Source organism: Aquarana catesbeiana, linkage group LG06 (assembly GCF_042186555.1).
Source record: "Aquarana catesbeiana isolate 2022-GZ linkage group LG06, ASM4218655v1, whole genome shotgun sequence".
Taxonomy (NCBI): domain Eukaryota; kingdom Metazoa; phylum Chordata; class Amphibia; order Anura; family Ranidae; genus Aquarana; species Aquarana catesbeiana.
In genome coordinates, this window is record NC_133329.1 from 15,106,979 (window position 1) to 15,128,459 (window position 21,481).

General features: G+C 44.3%; 1 protein-coding gene across 3 annotated transcripts in view; it reads right to left on the bottom strand.

Moving 5' to 3' along the window:
* Positions 1–14,003: 14,003 nt before the first annotated feature.
* LOC141148169 (CD276 antigen-like) overlaps positions 14,004–21,481 on the bottom strand; it is a 258,830-nt gene continuing 251,352 nt past the window's right edge. For 2 of the 3 annotated variants that reach the window (XR_012245178.1, XR_012245177.1), the window contains one exon: positions 19,023–19,472. Coding sequence is in view for 1 of the 3 variants with exons in the window: in XM_073635357.1 (XP_073491458.1) it covers positions 15,006–15,367 (362 nt within the window). In the remaining 2 variants the exon portion in view is untranslated. Of the gene's footprint in view, positions 15,368–19,022; positions 19,473–21,481 lie in introns of those variants that run through there. The other variant, XM_073635357.1, reaches the window with a different exon arrangement.

Below are 21,481 nucleotides of genomic sequence, written 5' to 3' on the forward strand. Positions count from 1 at the left end.
GGTTACTGTCATATAATGACACTCTTTTGAGGGAACATATAAACACTGAGGTAGTCCAATGAAGTTTGAAAATATCTGGAAGGGCTGGCTGGAAGTTCCTGGTTTGGCCCCCATGCAATTAGTCCAAACTAGAATCCTTGGTGGTAGGACTTAGCCTTCCGTTCACCCGCAAGGGTCAATAGCCAGACAGGCAGGGTGGGTAGCTGATTGAACTGATGCACTAGGACTCCATATGTAACTTGATCTGAAGCAATATACTTGGTGTGATGAATGCTCTGCAGTGGTTGAATATATTGTTTTGTTTTAAGCAATAGTTAATATATGAACATTGTGATCCCCACGCCCCACTGTTTAGGGGTGTGTGGCACCCCTGCCCTGCCAGGTGGTCCGGCTGAGGACTGGAAGCAGAGCTGGGGAATAGGATACAAAGAGGACATGCTCAATAAATAGTAACTTAAAAACGACAGACTCAGTTATATTTTTTTATAATATGTCTTTTTATTTTGTACGGACTGTTGCTTTATATACAGTAATAATGCAAAAATCGTATGGCCGACTGGCTATATGACTGGATAATTCTGTGCCCTCTCCAACATCTTAAGACATGTTTATTGTTAAATGAAAATGTTTTTTCTTTTCTTACCAATAAAAAGAATCTGATTTTAAAAAAAGTTCTTAAACCAAGTAACGTGAATGTCTTGGCCTTTCCAATTGTCTGGGATGCTGAACGAGCATGGTAATGTAATGTGCTGGTTTATATGCCCGTCCACTACGTGCAGGTCCTCCGCCACAAAATCACCGCAGGCTGCAAGATAGAGCGATTTTTTTTTTTTTAATTAAATGACTGTTCTTTTTTTTTTTTTTTGGAAAATATTTTTTTTTAAAAAAACAGTGTAAAAATAAAAAATAAAAGCTAAAATAAATAAGAAAAAAAAAAAAAAAATTTTTAAACGCTCCCCGTCCAGACGAGCTCGCGTGCAGAAGCGAACACATACGTGAGTAGCGCATTTGAAAACGGTGTTCAAAGCACACATGTGAGGTATCGCTGATGATAAGTAGAGTGAGAGCAATAATTCTAGCTCTAGTCCTCCTCTGTAACTCTAAACATGCAACCTGTAGAATTTTTTAAACGTCGCCTATGGAGATTTTTAAGGGTAAAAGTTTGTCGCCATTCCACGAGCGGGCGCAATTTTGAAGCGTGACACGATGGGTAACAATTTACTCAGTGTACCATTATCTTTCACAATATAAAAAAAATCGGGCTAACTTTACCCTTGTCTTATTTTTTAATTCAAAAAAGTGTATTTTTTCCAAAAAAAAAGTGCGCTTGTAAGACCGCTGCGCAAATACGCTGTGACAGAAAGTATTGCAACGACCGCCATTTTATTCTCTAGGGTGTTAGAAAAAAAAATGTATAATGTTTGGGGGTTCTAAGTAAATTTCTAGCAGAAAAAACTGTTTTTAACTTGTAAACAACAAATCTCAGAAAGAGGCTCGGTCCTTAAGTGGTTAACTGGGTTTATAGGTATGTTGTAGGAGGAAGCTTTTTTTTTTTTTTTTATGTCACTAATCGTTTAAAATTTCACTTTACTTGTTTTTATCAATTTTATCAACTGCTTTGGGTGTGGCTCCAGTGACCACATGATTAGCCACCCCAGCAAGTGTTTACATGAACGATTTTTAGCTCACAGTTTTTAGATTAACTTTTCTTTTAGAATAAGCAGTATCGGGGGGCGTGTCCGGATGTTCAACAGGGAGGACGTATTTTACCTTTGCTCTGTCTAGGCTATCCGCATCCAAAGCCATCCATACCCCTCCTCAACCCATCGTGGCTACCTACACACCTCAGGGGTGTCTGGACACTTCTGGCTACGACTCCTGGGGAATATTTAACCTTTTTGGCCCTTTTTGACCCCTGGAAGCGGCTCGGGGCCTACAACTCAGTCCGAGCCTCGGACACCCGCCGCCATCTTGGGCCTTACCTGACACCCGGAGCCTCCCGTTCTCCGTCGCCCCGGACCGGAGAACCCCGAGGGGCTCCTACACTGCATCCTGCCCGCACTTAGGATTCTTCCACCCCGGAATCCTCCATCCGGAGATCCCTCCATACTGACACACCGACCTCCGGGGGTCCGACGCCATCCCGCGGCCTACCGCTCCGTCCTATCTAGCCTTCTACACAGCGGTGAGTACCTGATACTCCTCCATCTAACATCCACCTCTCGGTCGGCCCCCCACCAGAGGGAAATCTTGTTTCTGGGCCCAAAAGAAGTCACCCGAGGCCTCCGCGCCATCGGTGCTCACCCGGCCGGCTTAACCTGTCAGGAAAGTCCGAGGCTCCGGCCTACCCACGGAGGTCGGCGGCCATCTTTGTACTCCAAATACTCCCTACTTACATCTGTGTCTTCACTTGCTTAATACAAACAATGCACCTATTCATCTAGATTTTGCTTCAATCAGCTCCCCCCTTGATCTATAGCTGAGGTGGGACTTTCAACATCCGCAAAGTTTTTACAATTTTTTTTTAATTTTTTTTCTCTCCTTGATTTTTCATGTAAACCTCTACAAGCAATCACAGTATGTGGAAATATGATTGACACTGAGCAAGTATAGATGAGAGGTGCCCCACATGACTACCGGCCTAACAGTTCCAGTTATGCCTTCCAAATCAGCTAAATCACGTTCCGCAGCAGGTAAAAGATCTGGCAAAAGGTCACTGTCTAATTCAATATCTGCAGGCTCTATTCAACAATATTTGTCTAACGCACGCGACACTCAGGCCCGAACCTCGAGACTGAGCGCCTCTCCCTCATCTCACGTTGCCTCTGTGAGGGGAAGCTCTCCAGCCTCTTCATACTGCTCCGATCTCATGGATGACCCAGGTTCCCCTGCTGGCTCCGAAATGACCACGCTGATGAGCGGTCTTAAAAAAGAACTTGCAGGCATGTTTCATAACCTGGAAAAATCTATTAAAAAAGAGATAACTGCAGTTAGGACTGACATGTCCCACATCTTAATCAGAGTGGAGGAGACGGAGCAACGGCAGGACACCCAAGCTCTAGCCATTAAAGAACTGCAGGACACTGTTACCCAGCTAGCATTTGCTCAACGGGCCTCCCTATACAAGCTCGAAGACCTCGAGAACCGCAATCGAAGAAACAACATACGGGTCAGAGGCCTACCCGAAGCTACTGGTGACAGTGACCTAGAACCATCAATACGAGGCATTTTCAACACCATTATGGGTAATCCTGTCACCGCACCACTCCGCTTTGACCGGGTACACCGGGCTCTGAGACCCCGCAATACTAACCCTGACCAACCCAGAGACGTTATCTGTCGCCTGCATTACTTCGAAGATAAAAATGCAATTATGATGAAGATGCGGGGCCTGCCTAACATAGATTTTCACGGGGCAACCATCACCATATTTCCAGACATCTCCAAAGACACCTTAGACCGTCGCAGAGCTCTAAAACCGCTTCTTGACCTCTTGCGCACAGACGGGATCACATATAGATGGGGCTTCCCAGCCTGCCTGATTGCCACAAAAAATGGCCGATCCCACACACTAAGGTTCCCGGAGGAACTTACAACCTTTTTGCAAGCTCTTAATCTTCCACCCTTGGAACTCCCAGGCTGGCAGAACTCCATTCCTAAATTCTCGAATCTTACAGACTCAGTCTGGAGAAAAACCCCTTCAAAGGCAAGTCGCTCCTCTCTACCGGGCTCTGCACAAAAGAATGGATGAATTCCGCAACTTTGTCCTTTGCCCTTTTTTCATTCAACCACGATTCACCAGTACAGAGACTTACTCTCCTACAGCAAAATTGACGCCAAGTCAGATTTTAAATGTTAATTTTTTTGTACACTTACCTGACTATTTTTGGTAAACTCTGACCTATGTTTAGTTTGACCACTGATCTCCTTTCATGTTCTTTTGTTGGTCTGTTGTTACATCAGTATTGGTCTACAATTTATGCTGCTCAGTAGGTATCTTAAGGTTTAAGTTGATTAATGTTTCTACCTACATGACCCCTTATTTTTATTTAGCTGGAACTAATTTTGTCTATTTTTAATTACAAGTTGATTATATGATATAGGCCGAACGTTGTTGGGGCACGTCTCTTATATTGCTCCTCCCCGACAACACAACCTAGTCCCCCCCTCCTTCTGGGGTTGACGGGGGCGTGCGACCTTAACAGTTATTTTACCCAATCCCTGTTTAAGGTTTGGGATGGCCGCTCGCTCTCTCTTTCCCCAATGGGACCACTGCAGATTTCTGCGTGTTATTCATGCGTTTCCCAAAAGTTCTTTAATTCATGTATATGATTTTTCTATCAGCTCACTCTTCCTCCCTCCTCTTTTTTTCTATTCCTTACCTCACTTTCTCTTCTTCCTCCTTCCCCCCCCTCTCCCTCTCCCCTGCTGGCATACATGGAAGCATAGATTGAAGTATTCTACCTAGATGTAACAATGACTACATTGAAACTCCTATCATATAATGTTAGAGGTCTTAATGTCGCTGCTAAACGGCACCAAACATTTCGTGAACTAAAACAAGCCGCTTGTTCTATTGTTTTTCTTCAGGAAACACATCTAACTCATACAACATCGGTTAAACTGACCTCACCTCTTTTTCCGCAATGGTACTACAGTTTATCTGACACTAACAAAGCTAAGGGAGTGGCCATTGGGTTTAGCAGAAGCATATCCTTTCGTTTATCTGACATGCTAGCAGATGATTCAGGCCGCTTTCTTTTCCTCCAGGGTTTCATCGGTAATACCCAATGTACTCTAGCAAACGTCTATTGCCCAAACCAAAATCAACCTACCTTTTTATCAAAAATCCTAACCAAATTGTCACAATTTGCCAAAGGTTTACTATATTAGCAGGTGATATCAACATGTCCCTAGATCCTGCACTAGACACGTCCCAAGGAAGATCTAATATCTCTTTTAAACGCCTGAAATTTATTAAAAGAAGACTCTTAGACCTCCAACTTATGGATGTCTGGCGCCTCCTTCATCCCAGAGAAAGAGACTTCTCACACTTCTCCACAACACATCATTCATACTCCAGAATTGACAATATATTTCTAGATCACTTTCACCTCCCCCTCGTACAGTCTGCCCACATAGGCACCGCAACTATCTCGGATCATGCACCTGTTTCGATGACGCTGTCCATGCCTTCCCTAGCACGCCGCACTAATAACTGGAAACTCAACGATTCCCTTCTTACTAATGAAGCCGAGGTTTCCATAATGTCCTCTCATCTTTCACAATATTTCAAGGAAAACAAACCCTCTGATACTTCCCCCTCCATTGTTTGGGAAGCTCATAAGGTCACTATTAGAGGTTGGTTCATTGAACTTGGTGCTAGATTGAAAAGAGAGCATGGTCAGCGACTCGAGCAGGTCCTACAACAAATAGCCGCTCTTGATAAGCAACATAAACTGTCTCTCCATAATGAACATCTCCAATCACTCACATTTAAACGAGAGGAATTAAAATCTCTTCTTAACTTAGACACTAAGAGAAAATTCCAACGCCTATCACAAAAATACTATGAATGGGGAAACAAACCGAGTAGGTTATTGGCTAGGTCATTAAAAGCTAAACAAACGCAGTCCTTTATTCCCAAAATTAAACTACAATCAGGAGAGCTCGCGCATGCAACCCCAGACATTGCCAAGGCTTTCAAGGAGTTTTATGCAGATCTCTATAATGTCAAAAATGACTTATCCTCCTTACCTCAAGAAGAGAGACGTAGACGCATGCTCTCCTACTTAAAAGAAGCTAAACTACCTAAACTACCTGCATCTATCTTTAAAGAACTAGAGGCAGACTTCTCGGTAGAGGAATTCCAGGCTGCTTTGAAGTCCACTCCCTCCGGAAAAGCACCCGGCCCAGACGGGTTCACTATTCTATACTACAAGACATTCAGTGACATCCTGCTTCCCCGTCTTACAGCTTATGCAAATTCAGTTTCCCAATCCTCAGGCTTACGCCCAGAATCCCTCTCCACTCACATTACTGTCATCCCTAAACCTGATAAAGACCCTACCCTCTGTAATAGTTATAGGCCAATTTCATTAATAAATACAGATATCAAATTATTTGCCAAGGTAATGGCGAATCGCCTACTCCCCCTCTTGCCCAACTGGATCTCCAAAGACCAATCAGGCTTCATTCCCAATAGAGAAGCAAAAGACAATTCCCTCAGAGCGATTTCCCTAATTCAGTTTGTTCGGAGAGGCGCCCAGCCCACCCTACTCCTTTCCACTGATGCTGAAAAAGCGTTTGATAGGGTGGACTGGGACTATCTTAGAATGACATTGAGACATTTTGGACTGGGCCCTAAGATGTTCTACCGTATCTTATCCCTCTACTCTAACCCCACAGCACAAATCAGAATCAACGGGACGCTGAGTGATTCTTTTGCTCTACATAATGGTACAAGACAGGGATGCCCCCTGTCCCCCCTCCTTTTTGCCATTGCCTTGGAACCTTTTCTAGCGACAATTAGGAACAATGATGATATTCAAGGTATTCGAGTTGGTAAAAGTTCCCATAAATACGCAGCATATGCTGATGACATATTATTTTTTATTCAACAACCCCGCATCTCCATACCTAACCTAATGTCAGCATTTTCCATCTTTCAATCAATCTCTAATTTCAAAATAAACTTATCAAAATCGGAAATTTTAAACATTAACCTCTCCCAGTCCGAGGTGTCTTCCCTGAAACCTCTCTTCCCCTTTAGATGGGAACCAAAACATATGAAATATCTAGGAATTTACCTCACTCCCAACCTTCACTCCCTTTTCCGACACAACTACATTCCATTGCTTAACAGGATTAGGGAAGATCTACGAAAATGGTCCAGCCTGTCTCATACCTGGCTAGGAAAAGTAAATATTATTAAAATGAATATATTGCCCCGTATACTCTTTCTTTTCCAAATGCTCCCACTAGGGGTCCCAGTGGGGTTCTTCACTATTTTGCAAACCATGATCTCCCGTTTTATTTGGAGGAACGGTCACCCCAGGATATCTAGAGAGATACTATTTCGCTCCAAGATGTCTGGGGGACTGGCACTACCTAATTTTAAGGCGTATTATCAAGCAGCTGTACTTTCTAGGATAGCTGACTGGAAGTATGCTCTTGATTCAAAATTATGGGTCCAACTTGAATACCTTTTGAGCGGCGCTGACCTCTCGGTAGTTCCTTGGATACCCCGCCCCTACAGGAATCTTGACCGTTCCACCTCAACACTCACTATATCCTCATTAGCTATATGGGACGCCCTACATAAAAAACTCTCATGGGGTTATAACTCTCCTTTAACACCTCTCCTTAATCACAAATATTTCCTACCAGGTTTACTAGATCCCGGTTTCCAAGCTTGGAGACCCAGAGAACCTCTCTTACTACATCACGTCCTACGTGGCAATACACTTAAACCATTACATTTGATCATTGACCCCAAACCTGCCTCATTTCTAGACAAATGGAGATACTATCAACTACAATGTTTCTTAAGCTCTCTCCCTCATCCGCTTAGAGGTTTACAAGATCTAAATCGAATAGAAGATATATTCTACCCAAAAGATCCTCCCTTACATAGTATTTCTCTATTTTATAGAGCTATTATTGCCCTTCAAAATCCTGAGTTTCCACCCTTTTTAGCAAAATGGGAAGCTGATCTGGGTTCTCCCATCTCAGACAATCTAAGGGATAGGATCTTACAATTGGCCCACACCTCCTCCCTAGCTTCTAAGATGGCAGAGGTCAATTATAAACTACTCACTAGGTGGCATTATACCCCCGTTAGACTTCACCAAATGTTCCCCGCCAGCTCCCCATTGTGCTGGAGGAACTGTGGGAACGAAGCCACACATGCACATATCTGGTGGTTTTGCCCACTCATTCGCCCCTACTGGATGGCCATCTGCAACTTGATTTCACAGATTTCGGAGGTCAATTTACCCATGGACCCGTGGACTGTCCTTTTTCATGCCTCTGCAGCCTCCATAGGCCCATATAAGCGTTCACTCATTCCTCATCTTTTGAATACAGCCAAAGCTTTAATACCCGCCTTCTGGGGCCAAGCGGCAATTCCGCCTATTAAGACCTGGTTGCAGAGGGTTGATGAAGTTCAACTCATGGAGAGTATTACCCATAACAGCAAAGGGACTTCAGAAAAACACTCAGCCACTTGGGCTCCTTGGGTGAATTTTCAGTCCACCTCTACATACAAAGATATTATTGTACAGATCTCATAAATTTACTACTTATATATTGTCATTAAAAAAAAAAAAAAAAAAAAAAAAAAAAAATGTTTTGATCACTCAACATTTCACACATGTATGCCAGCACTCCCCCTCACCCTCTTCCCTCCCATCTAATCCCCTATCCTATTTACTATCCCCCCTTTTTCTCCTTTCATTTTCTCTTCTATTATCAAGTTTTCTGCATCTTATGCTTTCTGTTCGCTACATTACATCTCTTTTACCTACCTGAAGCAAGGTTTTTCATCTTGTTTTTACATTTTGATTACTATGTTTATAATGACAGAAGCCTTCTTTTCTACCCAATTGATACATTGACTCTCATCCTCCTTTCTGAATATACAGAATTGTTTAATGTATCTCAGGCTTCTTGAAACTGTTTGTATATATCCGAGCATTGAAACTGACTTTGCTTCCCTTAATGTTTGAATCCAGTTTGTGACATAACTGTTTCTTTTTGTAATTATTTTCTTTCATAAAAATTCAATAAAAATTTATTAAACAAAAAAAAAGAATAAGCAGTATCTTCCATCATACTTGATTTGATTGTAGCCGTATTAGTGCAATTGTGACAGAGAAAATTGAGTACTGTCCGTGAAGAAGGGGACATACCCCGAAAGCTTGTCCTGAAAAATTGTATGTTAGTGCAAATAAAAAAAGTATCACGGACAGTACTCAATTTTCTCTTTTAGAATAAGCAAACATTATATTTTACGTTTTCTTTTCCATATTAAATTTACCACAGTGCAAAATGACCACACATTGCACACGATTTTACAAGTTTAAGTCAATATTTACCCAAGTTATATAGATCAAATTGTTCACGATTTTAAGTCAGAAATAAACATTTTTAGTCTTGTACTTGTGGCAATGTTACATCACTTTAAAACATACATAACAAACACAAAACAAATCATCATGCAACCAACATTATATCTGTGTTATCAACTATTTTGTTGATACAGCACTTTATGCATATTAATACAACACGACACGACATAATCCATAGATCTCACACACCTCTACACAACAAACATAACTCTCACACTTAGCCAACTACAACCTGTAGACAAAAATATTAGCACATTTCTCTAATAAAACTGCACTTTCCATGCCTACTTATACATTGTTTTGTGTATGGTGGAGGGTTGAATGGGAGGGGAGGGGCAGTTGGGTCTGATCTCTGCTTATCTGCCCCATCCTTTTGTTTCTTACTATTTCTCTGACACCAATAAGGGGCATATTTTAACTAGTTCTCCCCCTCTTTTCTCATGTATGCCGTGTCCCACTCAGTGGGACACGGAATACCATGGGAAGGCTTTCTTGTTCCCCCAGACATAATCCCTACACCATATGTGAAATTCAACATTATCTCCTTCTCGAGGGAATGGGTCACTTCTGTGCATATTTTCTTTTCGCCCAGCTAAGTTAGAAACCCAGGGGTTAATAAACTCATAATTAGTTTCACATACTCTAGCTACATAATCTTTACAATTCTTCCCAGGGTTTGGAGGAGGTGAAAGATCCTTTCCCTGCAACTGACCCATTATTACAATTACAGTGAAAGAAAGACTGCCTTACCTTGCAGTTTTAGTTCACACCATAAATCATCTTATACTCTATGCGACAGAAAGACAAAGCAAGACAGAGATGTGGGCCCCGGTGGTAGTTGCCTTATTAACACCAACACTTTTTCTCCTTCCCAAAAGGAGTGTAGTACTACTTATTTAAATTTATAAAGTCCTCCAGACAACAGGTCTACTGAAGACCGCGAGTCTACCAAAGACCACTTTAATTTGCACAGTCCTTCCAAAGGACAGGTCTACCAAAGACCGTTTTAACACTAATAAGGCATGGTCCGTCTCCTTTCTAATTAATTTAAGGGACTAAAGTTTTATCAGAGCCAAGGCAAGAAAACAATTTGTCAAAATAAGACAAAATGTACTTATTTGCCCCAGGTGTTTACTTTACCCTGGACGAGCCCCCATTCCGAAAGGAATTCTGGTTCTGGACGACCATCCTTGGATAATTCAGGCAGACCACCCGGGTCCTCGGATGCGTCAGAGACCACATGAGACACAGGAAACAAGCTAGAGTGTGTTCATAAGATGTCTGATTTGTATTGAATAAAACAGTAGTATATATACCAGTAAAAATACATGTCTAATGCCGCATACACACGAGCGGACTTTACGGCAGACTTTGCCCGGCGGACTTTCCGACGGACTTTACAACGGACTTTCTGAATGAACGGACTTGCCTACACACAATCAACCAAAGTCCATCGAATTCGTATGTGATGACGTACGACCCGACTAAAATAAGGAAGTTCATATCATATATATCATATCAGCTGCCCTAGTGTGGCTTTTTGTCCGTCGAACTAGCATACAGACGAGCGGACTTTTCGAACGGACTCGAGTCCGTCAGATAGACTTGAAACATGTTTCAAATCTAAGTCCGTCCAACTTTTGAGTAAACAAAGTCCGCTGGAGCCCACACACGATCGAATTGTCCGACGACATCCTGTCCACCAGGCAAAGTCTGCCGTGTGTACGCGGCATAAGGGTTTTTTTTTACAAACTTACACTCAGTACTTTCTTATCAAGGCTGCTTGACTAGATAACAAGATATAGCTAATGACTTTGCTGACACAAATTCGGCCTAACCACAATATCTCATAGGGTGCGGTTCTATGCAAACTTTTAAGCTGATTATGGTAAAGCTCACACAGGAGAAGTTCACTTCTACTTTCTGTGAATGAAAGAGAATCTAAGATGGAGTCAGTTGTTTATACATTCTATTACAATGACCACCCGAGTAAAGGGAGACAACCATCCCATATGGATCAAACAGACTTGGGTCTCATCTCAGAGGGATGGGGTCTCGGTGCCTCTTCGTTTGCTGTTTGTTCCACAGCGGGGTCAGGGGGCTGCTTGGAGGAGGCCTCTCGGATGAGTTTGGATAATGCGCTGTCTGCTGGGGTGATAATTCCTGGGAAATAAACCTGAGCTGAAGGAGCAAACGATCACCCTCCTGGAAGCTTGTGAATCCATACGACTTGTCTTTGTACTTGATATGTAGGTGAAAAGGAAATGACCATCAGTGTTTTACTGATTTCTGTGCTAAAATTTCCAGGAGAGGTTTGAGGGATCTCCGCTTCTGGATTGTGGCTGGAGAAATATCAGCAAATATTTTAATTTTATTTCCTTGTATTGAGAAGTTGTCAAGGTTACGAGATTTTCTCATTATGTCCTCTTTCACCGCATAATAATGGGGTTTAACCACGATGTCCCTTAGAAGCCCATCCTGGCGAGGAGGTTGCAGTGCTCTGTGGGCTCTGTCTAGTTCAAGTCTGTGAGTTAGGATATCCGGTATGATATCTTTTATGAACAAATTAACAGTTCCCTGAATGTCCGTAAATGATTCGGGGATAGCTCTTATGCGAAAATTGTATCGCCTGCTTCTATTCTCCAAATAATCTAAATTAGAGAGTGCGATTTCAAGTTGGTCTTGCAGCGTTTGAATGCATGTTGTGTTCTGGTAAGTGCGTGCGGCCGTATTATCCACTGCCTGTTCTATGACATCCGTAGGGGCCCGAAGGCTCTGTAGGTCTGCCTTAATAGATGATGTGATCTGTATGGCATTTTGAGCTAGTCCTGCATCCAGCATTTCTGAAAAGTTATTCAATACCTGGGCCATGTCAGGGAGATGGCCTTGAGGCAGAGGAGAGGCTTGCTGGGATCCTGCATGGCTGAGGGGAGTGCTCAACAGAGGGACATGGAGAAGATCTGCCATTGTCCAGCTTAGGAGCGACTCGGTGGAGGCTGGGGAGACATCGTGGTTAGATGTGTTACTCACAGGAGTAGCCATCCTGTTACAGACTGGCTGGTGTGCTGATGGTGGGTCCATAATCGATTCCTGTCTCCTGTGCCTCCGCATGGAGGAGCCGCGGCCGCCATCTTGAGGGATACAGGAGTGGATAGGCCGAAATCGAGTTGACGACTGCCCTCCTTCTTGGGGTGATCTCCCGACATGCGGGCAGATGCTCTGTCTCTTCCAGGGTTCAGGGAGGCCAGTCTCGGGGGAAGGGGGGTCCCGCTCATGTCTGTTGGCTTGGGGGCTTTAGTGAGGCCGGAGAGGGTCAGTGCTCCCGGCTAGTGCGTCTAAAGACCCCATAAAGAAATTTGGCTCCATCCAACCCATAATAGGAAATGATTTTTATATGGTGTTGTCCTTTGAACAGCACAATCAGGTCTTACTGTGAAATCGGAGCAAGGTGTCCTGTCTTTGATACACTTCATCGAAGATAACCCAGCATTGGTACGGTCCTTCATCTGACTCCTGGAATCTGTAAATGTCCAAGTCGGCATTTCCCAGGAATTTCCAGGAGAGCTGAATTCTGGATGAGTCTGGATAATTCTGGCACACCGGAGTCTTTCCATCCCTCACCATGCAGTCCAGCATTTTGTCAGTAAAGTTTTTGTACCAAATAACGTGAATGTCTTGGCCTTTCCAATTGTCTGGGATGGTGAAGGAGCATGGTAATGTAATGTGCTGGTTTATAAGCCCGTCCACTACGTGCAGGTCCTCCGCCACAAAATCACCGCAGGCTGCAAGATTGAGAGATTTTTTTAAATTAAATTACTATTCTTTTTTCTTTTTTGGAAAAGGTACAAAGCATTTTCTGAGAATATCTATCTTTTAATATAATATTTACTGTATGTGCATCCTAGCTTTGGATAAACTCACAAACAGAAAAAACAAAGTGTCAACAGGAATAAAGTTCATCACGGCAGTTATGAATAATGAAAGTAACAATAAACACTGGACATACATCAATGAAGGGTTAAACGGTCTTCACTGTCCATGACATAGACCTCCTTTCACTGGGCAGCATAGACACTGATCTATGGAATAGCACTAAAATTCTATAAACATTGGGGGGGAAAAACCAAATGGCCTGGAGGTTAATGAAAGATAAATTGTCCGGAACAGATCTAGGGAAAGATGTAGGTGTCTTTATTTCTTTATTTACTGTTTACTTACACATGCCATTACAATTTGGTTAAAAAGAACCCAGTTTATACATTTTTTTATCATATGCTTAGTTTGAATTGTCCAAAATCTATGCTAGGTTCACTTAAAATGTTCCTCTCCTCTCCTTCATCCTCTCCTCACCTCCATCCTTTCCTCTCCTCTCCTATATCCTCTCCTCTTCTCCATCCTTTCCTCTCCTTCATCCTCTCCTCATCTCCATCCTTTACTCTCCTCTTCTATATCCTCTCCTCTTCTCCATCCTTTCCTCTCCTCTCCTTCATCCTCTCCTCATCTCCATCCTTTCCTCTCCTCTCCTTCATCCTCTCCTCTCCTCCATCCTTTCCTCTCATCTCCTTCATCCTCTCCTCTCCTCCATCCTTTCCTCTCCTCTCCTATACTCTCCTTCTTCATCTCCTGTCCTTCATCCTCTCCTCCATCCTCTCCTCTCCTTCATCCTCTCTTCCCCATCCTCTCCTCTCCTATATCCTCTCCTCTTCTCCATCCTTTCCTCTCCTTCATCCTCTCCTCATCTCCATCCTTTACTCTCCTCTTCTATATCCTCTCCTCTTCTCCATCCTTTCCTCTCCTCTCCTTCATCCTCTCCTCATCTCCATCCTTTCCTCTCCTCTCCTTCATCCTCTCCTCTCCTCCATCCTTTCCTCTCATCTCCTTCATCCTCTCCTCTCCTCCATCCTTTCCTCTCCTCTCCTATACTCTCCTTCTTCATCTCCTGTCCTTCATCCTCTCCTCCATCCTCTCCTCTCCTTCATCCTCTCTTCCCCATCCTCTCCTCTCCTTCAACCTCTCCTCTTCTCCATCCTCTCTTCTCCTCCATCATCTGCTCTCCTTTATCATATCCTCTCCTTCAACCTCTCTTCTCCTCCATCCTCTCCTCTCCTTCATCCTCTCCTTTATCCTCCCTTCTCCTTCATCCCCTCTTCTACTTTATCTTCCCTTCTCCTTTATCCTCTCTTCTCCTCCATCATCTCCTCTCCTCCATCCTTTCCTCTCCTCCATCCTTTCCTCTCCTATCCTTCATCCTCTCCTCACCTCTCCTCCATCATCTCCTCTCCTCCACCCTCTCGTCTCCTCCATCTTCACTTCTCCTCCATCATCTCCTCTCCTCCATCATCTCCTCTCCTTCACCCACAGATCTTCTTCATCTTCTCCTCTTTCCTGTCCTCTCCTTCATCTTTTCTTCATCCTCTGCGCAATTGTCAGTTATAGTAGTGCAGTGCTGAATCGTAAAAAAATGACCTGTTCCTGAAGGGGGGGGGGGGTAAATCATCTGGTGGTCAAGATATAGATAGATAGATAGATAGATAGATAGATAGATAGATAGATAGATAGATAGATAGATAGATAGATAGATAGACAGACAGACAGATAGATAGATAGATAGATAGATAGATAGATAGATAGATAGATAGATAGATAGATAGATAGATAGATAGATAGATAGATAGATAGATAGATAGATAGATAGATAGATAGATAGATAGATAGATAGATATCCTTGTTTTAATTTTTTTTAAAAGCCCATTTGGGAATGAAGGGAGATTTTCTTGCCAGAGTTTTAAAGACCCCATAAAGAGTGAAATTTGGCTCCACCCAACCCATAATGGGAAATGATTTTTATATGGTGTTGTCATTTGTACAGCACAATCAGGTCTTACTGTGAAATCGGAGCAAGGTGTCCTGTCTTTGATACGCTTCATCGAAGATAACCCAGCATTGGTATGGTCCTTCATCTGACTCCTGGAATCTGTAGATGTCCAAGTCGGTATTTCCCAGGAATTTCCAGAAGAGCTGAATTCTGGATGAGTATGGATAATTCTGGCACACCGGAGTCTTTCCATCCCTCACCAAGCAGTCCAGCATTTTGTCAGTAAAGTTTTTGTACCAAATAACGTGAATGTCTTGGCCTTTCCAATTGTCTGGGATGATGAAGGAGCATGGTAATGTAATGTGCTGGTTTATAAGCCCGTCCACTACGTGCAGGTCCTCCGCCACAAAATCACCGCAGGCTGCAGGATGGAGAGATTTTTTTTTAAATTAAATTACTATTCTTTTTTAATTTTTTTTTGGAATAAGGTACTGTGACAGACTCACCCGGGACAGAGGCTGTTGGAGGGGACTGAATTTGAGCCTCTTGCCTACAGATTATGGGCCCTGGCATTTGGGGTATCCTTGAGGTGTTGTTACTTTGGCTTCGGGTCCTTGTCCCCCAGGACACATAGACTCTGGGGACCCTGTATTTGCCATATTAGCAATAGTGACTGAGTCATACTGTTGGGACACATACTGTGAGGAGATGCTAATATCAACTCCACTCACTTGTCTGATGTCTGCTATAACATGCTTAATGTAAATGAGTCTAGTCTGGCTCACCACAGGTTCTAAGGGTATTCCATACATTGTTATTTGTTCTAATTAAACCTGTGTTGATGTTTATGGTAATGTGTATTAAATAGTCAATGGCTAGGAGATGAACAGTCTACTTCTACTAGAACAATCTGGTGAGGCCCTAGCGGAAGAGCTGGTATTAGGGCCAAACTTCACTGTGCTCTGCTCAGCACCAACAGCAGTATCTGTGGAGTTACAAGGAACTTTCCTAGCTGAAGTGCTGGTCACCAGACAGAGGGGCCAAGACCTCTTCCCCACACCTGTGGCAGTTTCGGAGGCTCAGGGTGAGAAGGTGACAATCACTTCCCAGCAGCAGATACAGGGGGAGAAGGGGAGGCCTTCTTCGTCCCTCCCCAACAGTTGGCCAGGGTGGAGGAAGCGGTCTTTCCTCCCCAGCAAAGATCCGTGCACCTGGGAGACATTACCACAGACATGTCGTCCCAGCAGCCAGATGAGGGAATGGAACAGGAAGCAGCCAGCTCACCTCCCCAATGGCAGCTGCACAGTTTGGGAGTGGAGGAATCCAGCCTCCTGCCCCAATGATTAGCCAGAGCAGAGGGTGTGAAGTCCCCAGCAGAAGTGCTGGCAACAGGGCAGAGTGCTACCAACCTCTGCCCAGCACCGGCAACAACTGTGGAAATCCAGGGAGCCGGGGCAGTCGCCCCCTCTCTCCGGCAACAAGCTGATGTAGTGGAGCTGCTACTCCCAGCTGAATTGCTGGCAACAGGGCAGAGCGCTGCTGGCCTCTGCCTCACACCTACAGGTACAGTTTCTTCTCAGCTTCAGGGAATTGGGACAGTGGCCCCCTCTGTCCAGCAACAGCCCAAGCCATGGAATGGTAAACACCACCCAGCTGAAGCGCTGACAGCCAGACAGAGAGTGAATGACCTCTGCCCCACACCTACTGAGGTCAACTATTCCTTGCAGCCAAGAAAGGAGATCATGCGGACAGACTTTGTGAGTTTACTCTGCCTGACTAATGCATGTCCAGACCAGGTGGGGGTCTGGGACCTTGTTAGTCAACTTTTAATGGGGGAGAAATGTGACAGACTCACCCGGATCAGAGGCTGTTGGAGGGGATTGAATTTGAGCCTCTTGCCTACAGATTATGGGCCCTGGCATTTGGGGTACCCTTGAGGTGTTGTTACTTTGGCTTCTGGTCCTTGTCCCCCAGGACACACAGACTCTGGGGACCCTGTATTTGCCATATTAGCAATAGTGACTGAGTCATACTGTTGGGACACATACTGTGAGAAGATGCTAATATCAACTCCACTCACCTGTCTGATGTCTGCTATAACATGCTTAATGTAAATGAGTCTAGTCTGGCTCACCACAGGTTCTAAGGGTATTCCACACATTGCTGTTTGTTCTAATTAACCCTGTGTTGATGTTTATGGTAATGTGTATTGAATAGTCAATGGCTAGGAGACGAACAGTCTACTTCTACTATAGTTTGTTGATGACTAGGCTGAGGAGGGGGTGAGATCACTGTTTGTATTGTTAATTGTAATTAGCTCCTGCTATTGTGAGAAAATGTCCTGTGGTTGTACTTATCATAATGTATAATGTACTGTGTGAAGCTCGGTGACCACAGGTCTGTTCTAAAAGGTCATGTCTCTTAGTCACCTAGGCTGGATAAAGGATTATATAATTAGCTCATGTTAATTAGGTTAGCTTTTAGTCATCCTGCTGTATATATTTGTGTGAGATCTCAAATAAAAAGTTAGTCCATGTTAGCAGTGAAATAAGTGTCGCCTTGTTTTGTGCTTGGGAGCGGTTGGAATATCGGATATCTGTATCCAGATTGGGAGGAAGTGGTATACTGACGGAAGCAAGTGGAGTGTGGGACGTTCCGTTACAGGTACAAAACATTTTTTCCTGAGAATAGCTATCTTTTAATATAATATTTACTGTATGTGCATCCTAGCTTTGGATAAACTCACAAACAGAAAAAACAAAGTGTCAACAGAAATAAAGTTCATCACGGCAGTTATGAATAATGAAAGTGACAATAAACACTGGACATACATCAATGAAGAGTTAAACGGTCTTCACTGTCCATGACATCCTTTCACTGGGCAGCATAGACACTGCTCTATGGGAGAGCACTAAAATTCTATAAACATTGGGGGGGAAAACCAAATGGCCTGGAGGTTAATGAAAGATAAATTGTCCGGAACAGATCTAGGGAAAGATGTAGGTGCCTTTATTTCTTTTTTTACTGTTCACTTACACATGCCATTACAATTTGGTTAAAAAGAACCCAGTTTATACATTTTTTTATCATATGCTCAGTTTGAATTGTCCAAAATCTATGCTAGGTTCACTTAAAATGTTCCTCTCCTCGCCTCCATTCTTTCCTCTCCTCTATCCTCTCCTCTTCTCTATCCTCTCCTCTTCTCTATCCTTTCCTCTCCTCTCCTATATCCTCTACTCTTCTCCATCCTTTCCTCTCCTCTATCCTCTCCTCTTCTCCATCCTTTCCTCTCCTCTCCTTCATCCTCCCCTCATCTCCATCCTTCCCTCTCCTCTCCTTCATCCTCTCCTCTCCTCCATCCTTTCCTCTCCTCTCCACTACTCTCCTTCTTCCTCTCCTCTCCTTCATCCTCTCCTCTTCTCCATCCTCTCTTCTCCTCCATCATCTGCTCTCCTTTATCATATCCTCTCCTTCAACCTCTCTTCTTCTCCATCCTCTCCTCTCCTTTATCCTCCCTTCTCCTTCATCCTCTCTTCTCCTCCATCATCTCCTATCCTACATCCTTTCCTCTCCTTAACCCTCAGATCGCCTTCATCCTCTCTTCTCCTCCATCATCTCCTCTCCTCCATCCTTTCCTCTCCTCTCCTCTCCTTCATCCTCTCCTTCATCCTCTCCTCACCTCTCCTCCATCCTCTCTTCTCCTCCATCTCCTATCCTCCATCCTCTCTTCTCCTCCATCCTCTCTTCTCCTCCATCATCTCCTCTCCTCCTCCTCTCCACAGATCTTCTTCATCCTCTCCTCTTTCCTCTCCGCTCCTCTCTTTCATCCTCTCTTCATCCTCTGCGCAATTGTCAGTTATAGTAGTGCAGTGCTGAATCGCAAAAAATGGCCTGTTCATGAAGGGGGGGGGGGTAAATCATCTGGAGGTCAAGAGATAGATAGATAGATAGATAGATAGATAGATAGATAGATAGATAGATAGATAGATAGATAGATAGATAGATAGATAGATAGATAGATAGATATTCTTGTTTTAATTTTTTTAAAAAGCCCTTTTGGGAACGAAGGGAGATTTTTAAAGACCACATAAGAGTCAAATTTGGCTCCACCCAAAGCATAATAGGAAATAATTTTTGAATGGTGTTGTCCTTTAAACAGCACAATCAGGGCTTACTGTGAAATCGGAGCAAGGTGTCCTGTCTTATATACACATCATCGAAGATAACCCAGCATTGGTACGGTCCTTCATCCGATTCCTGAAATTTGTAAATGTCCAAGTCGGCATTTGCCAGGAATTTCCAGGAGAGCTGAATTCTGGATGAGTCTGTATATTTCTGGCACACTGGAGTCTTTCCATCCCTCACCATGCAGTCCAGCATTTTGTCAGTAAAGTTTTTGTACCAAGTAACGTGAATGTCTTGGCCTTTCCAATTGTCTGGGATGGTGAAGGAGCATGGTAATGTAATGTGCTGGTTTATAAGCCCGTCCACTACGTGCAGGTCCTCCGCCACAAAATCACTGCAGGCTGCAAGATAGAAAGTTTTTTTTTTAATTAAATTACTATTCTTTTTTTTTGGAAAAGGTATTTTTTTCTGAGAATATCTGTCTGTTAATATAATATTTACTGTATGTGCATCCTAGCTTTGGATAAACTCACAAACAGAAAAAACAAAGTGTCAACAGAAATAAAGTTCATCATGGCAGTACCGTAACCAGGCCGCATGCCCTTAACATAGGGGGGTGAGTGCTTTGGGGAAGGGGGGCGCCCTGCGCCCCCCCAGCCCAAAGCACCTTGTCCCCATGTTGATGAGGACAAGGGCCTCTTCCCGACAACCCTGGCCGTTGGTTGTCGGGGTCTGCGGGCGGAGGGCTTATCGGAATCCGGGAGCCCCCTTTAATAAGGGGGCCCCCATATCCCTGCCCCCCACCCTATGTGAATGAGTATGGGGTACAACGTACCCCTACCCATTCACCTGGGGAAAAAGTGTCAATAAAAAAAACACACTAGACAGGTTTTTTAAGTAATTTATTAGGCAGCTCCGGGGGTCTTCTTCCGACTTCGGGGGTCTCTTCCGACTTCTCTGCTCTCTCCGGCTCTTCTCCCGCTCTCCGGCCTCTTCTCCCGCTCTCCGGCCTCTTCTCCCGCTCTCCGGTTCTTCTGCCGGGCTCCTCCGCTATCTTCTGCTCTTTTGCCGCTCTTTTGCTAGCGGTGGCCCGCTCTTCTCCGTCGTCTTGTTCCCTCTTCTCTTCTTCCAATGCTGACACAACGCTCTCTCCCACTGTAATGCCGTGTGCGCGGTGCGCAACGACTTATATAGGCATAGGGCATGGTCATCGGGTGATGTCATCCGTGACCCCGCCCCTTATGACGCCACAGTCCCGGGGCATGATGGGACTGTGACGTCATAAGGGGAGGGGTCACCGGGTGACATCACCCGGTGACAGCGCCCCATGCCTATATAAGTCATTGCGCACCGCGCACATGGCAATACAGCGGGAGAGAACATCGTGTCAACATTGGAAGAAGAGAAGAAGGAACAAGACAACAGAGAAGACCAGGCCACCGCTAGCAAAAGAGTGGCAAAAGAGCAGAAGATAGCGGAGGAGCCTGGCAGAAGAACCGGAGAGTGGAAGAAGAACTGGAGACCTGGAGAAGAGGCTGGAGATCGGGAGAAGAGGTCGGAGAGTGGGAGAAGAGGCCAGAGAGCGGGAGAAGAACTGGACACCAGGAGAAGAGGCCGGAGAGAGCAGAGAAGTCGGAAGAGACCCCCGAAGTCAGAAGGAGACCCCCGGAGCTGCCTAATAAATGACTTTAAAAACCTGTCTAGTGTTTTATTGACACTTTTTTTCCACCAGGTGAATGGGTAGGGGTACAATGTACCCTATACTCATTCACATTATAAAAGGGGGCTCCCTGATTCCGATAGGACCTCCACCCGCAGACACTGACAACTAGGGATGAGCTTCGTGTTCGAGTCGAACCCATGTTCGACTCGAACATCGGCTGTTCGATCGTTCGCCGAATTGCGAACGTTATGGGCCGTTCGCGCTAAATTCGTGTGGCGCGTCACGGCCCATAATTCACTGCGGCATCGCAGTGCATTGCTGGCTGATGATTGGCCAAGCATGCACTATGACCCGCATGCTTGGCCAATCACAGCGCCGTCAGTAGAGAGAGCTGTAATTGGCCAAAGCCAGGGTGGCTTTGGCCAATTATGGCTCAGGGGATTTAGTACACACCCCACACTATATAAGGCCGCCTGCACGGCGGCCCTGTGTAGTGTGTGTTCCGGTGTGCTGAGAGATAGAGAGAGAGAGAGACAGTGTCATTTGATTTGAGTTAGATAGATTAGGCAGAACAGTCAGTCAGTTAGCTGCACTTACAGTGTATTGTGTATATATATGCATCCCAGGTGTTGCATATATATATATACACTGTATTCAGTTTAGCTAGATCCGTTCCTGTTATCTTCTATCTAGACTATTTACATTTAATGCAGTGCGTCCTGCTCACAGTGTTCAGCTAGATCCGTT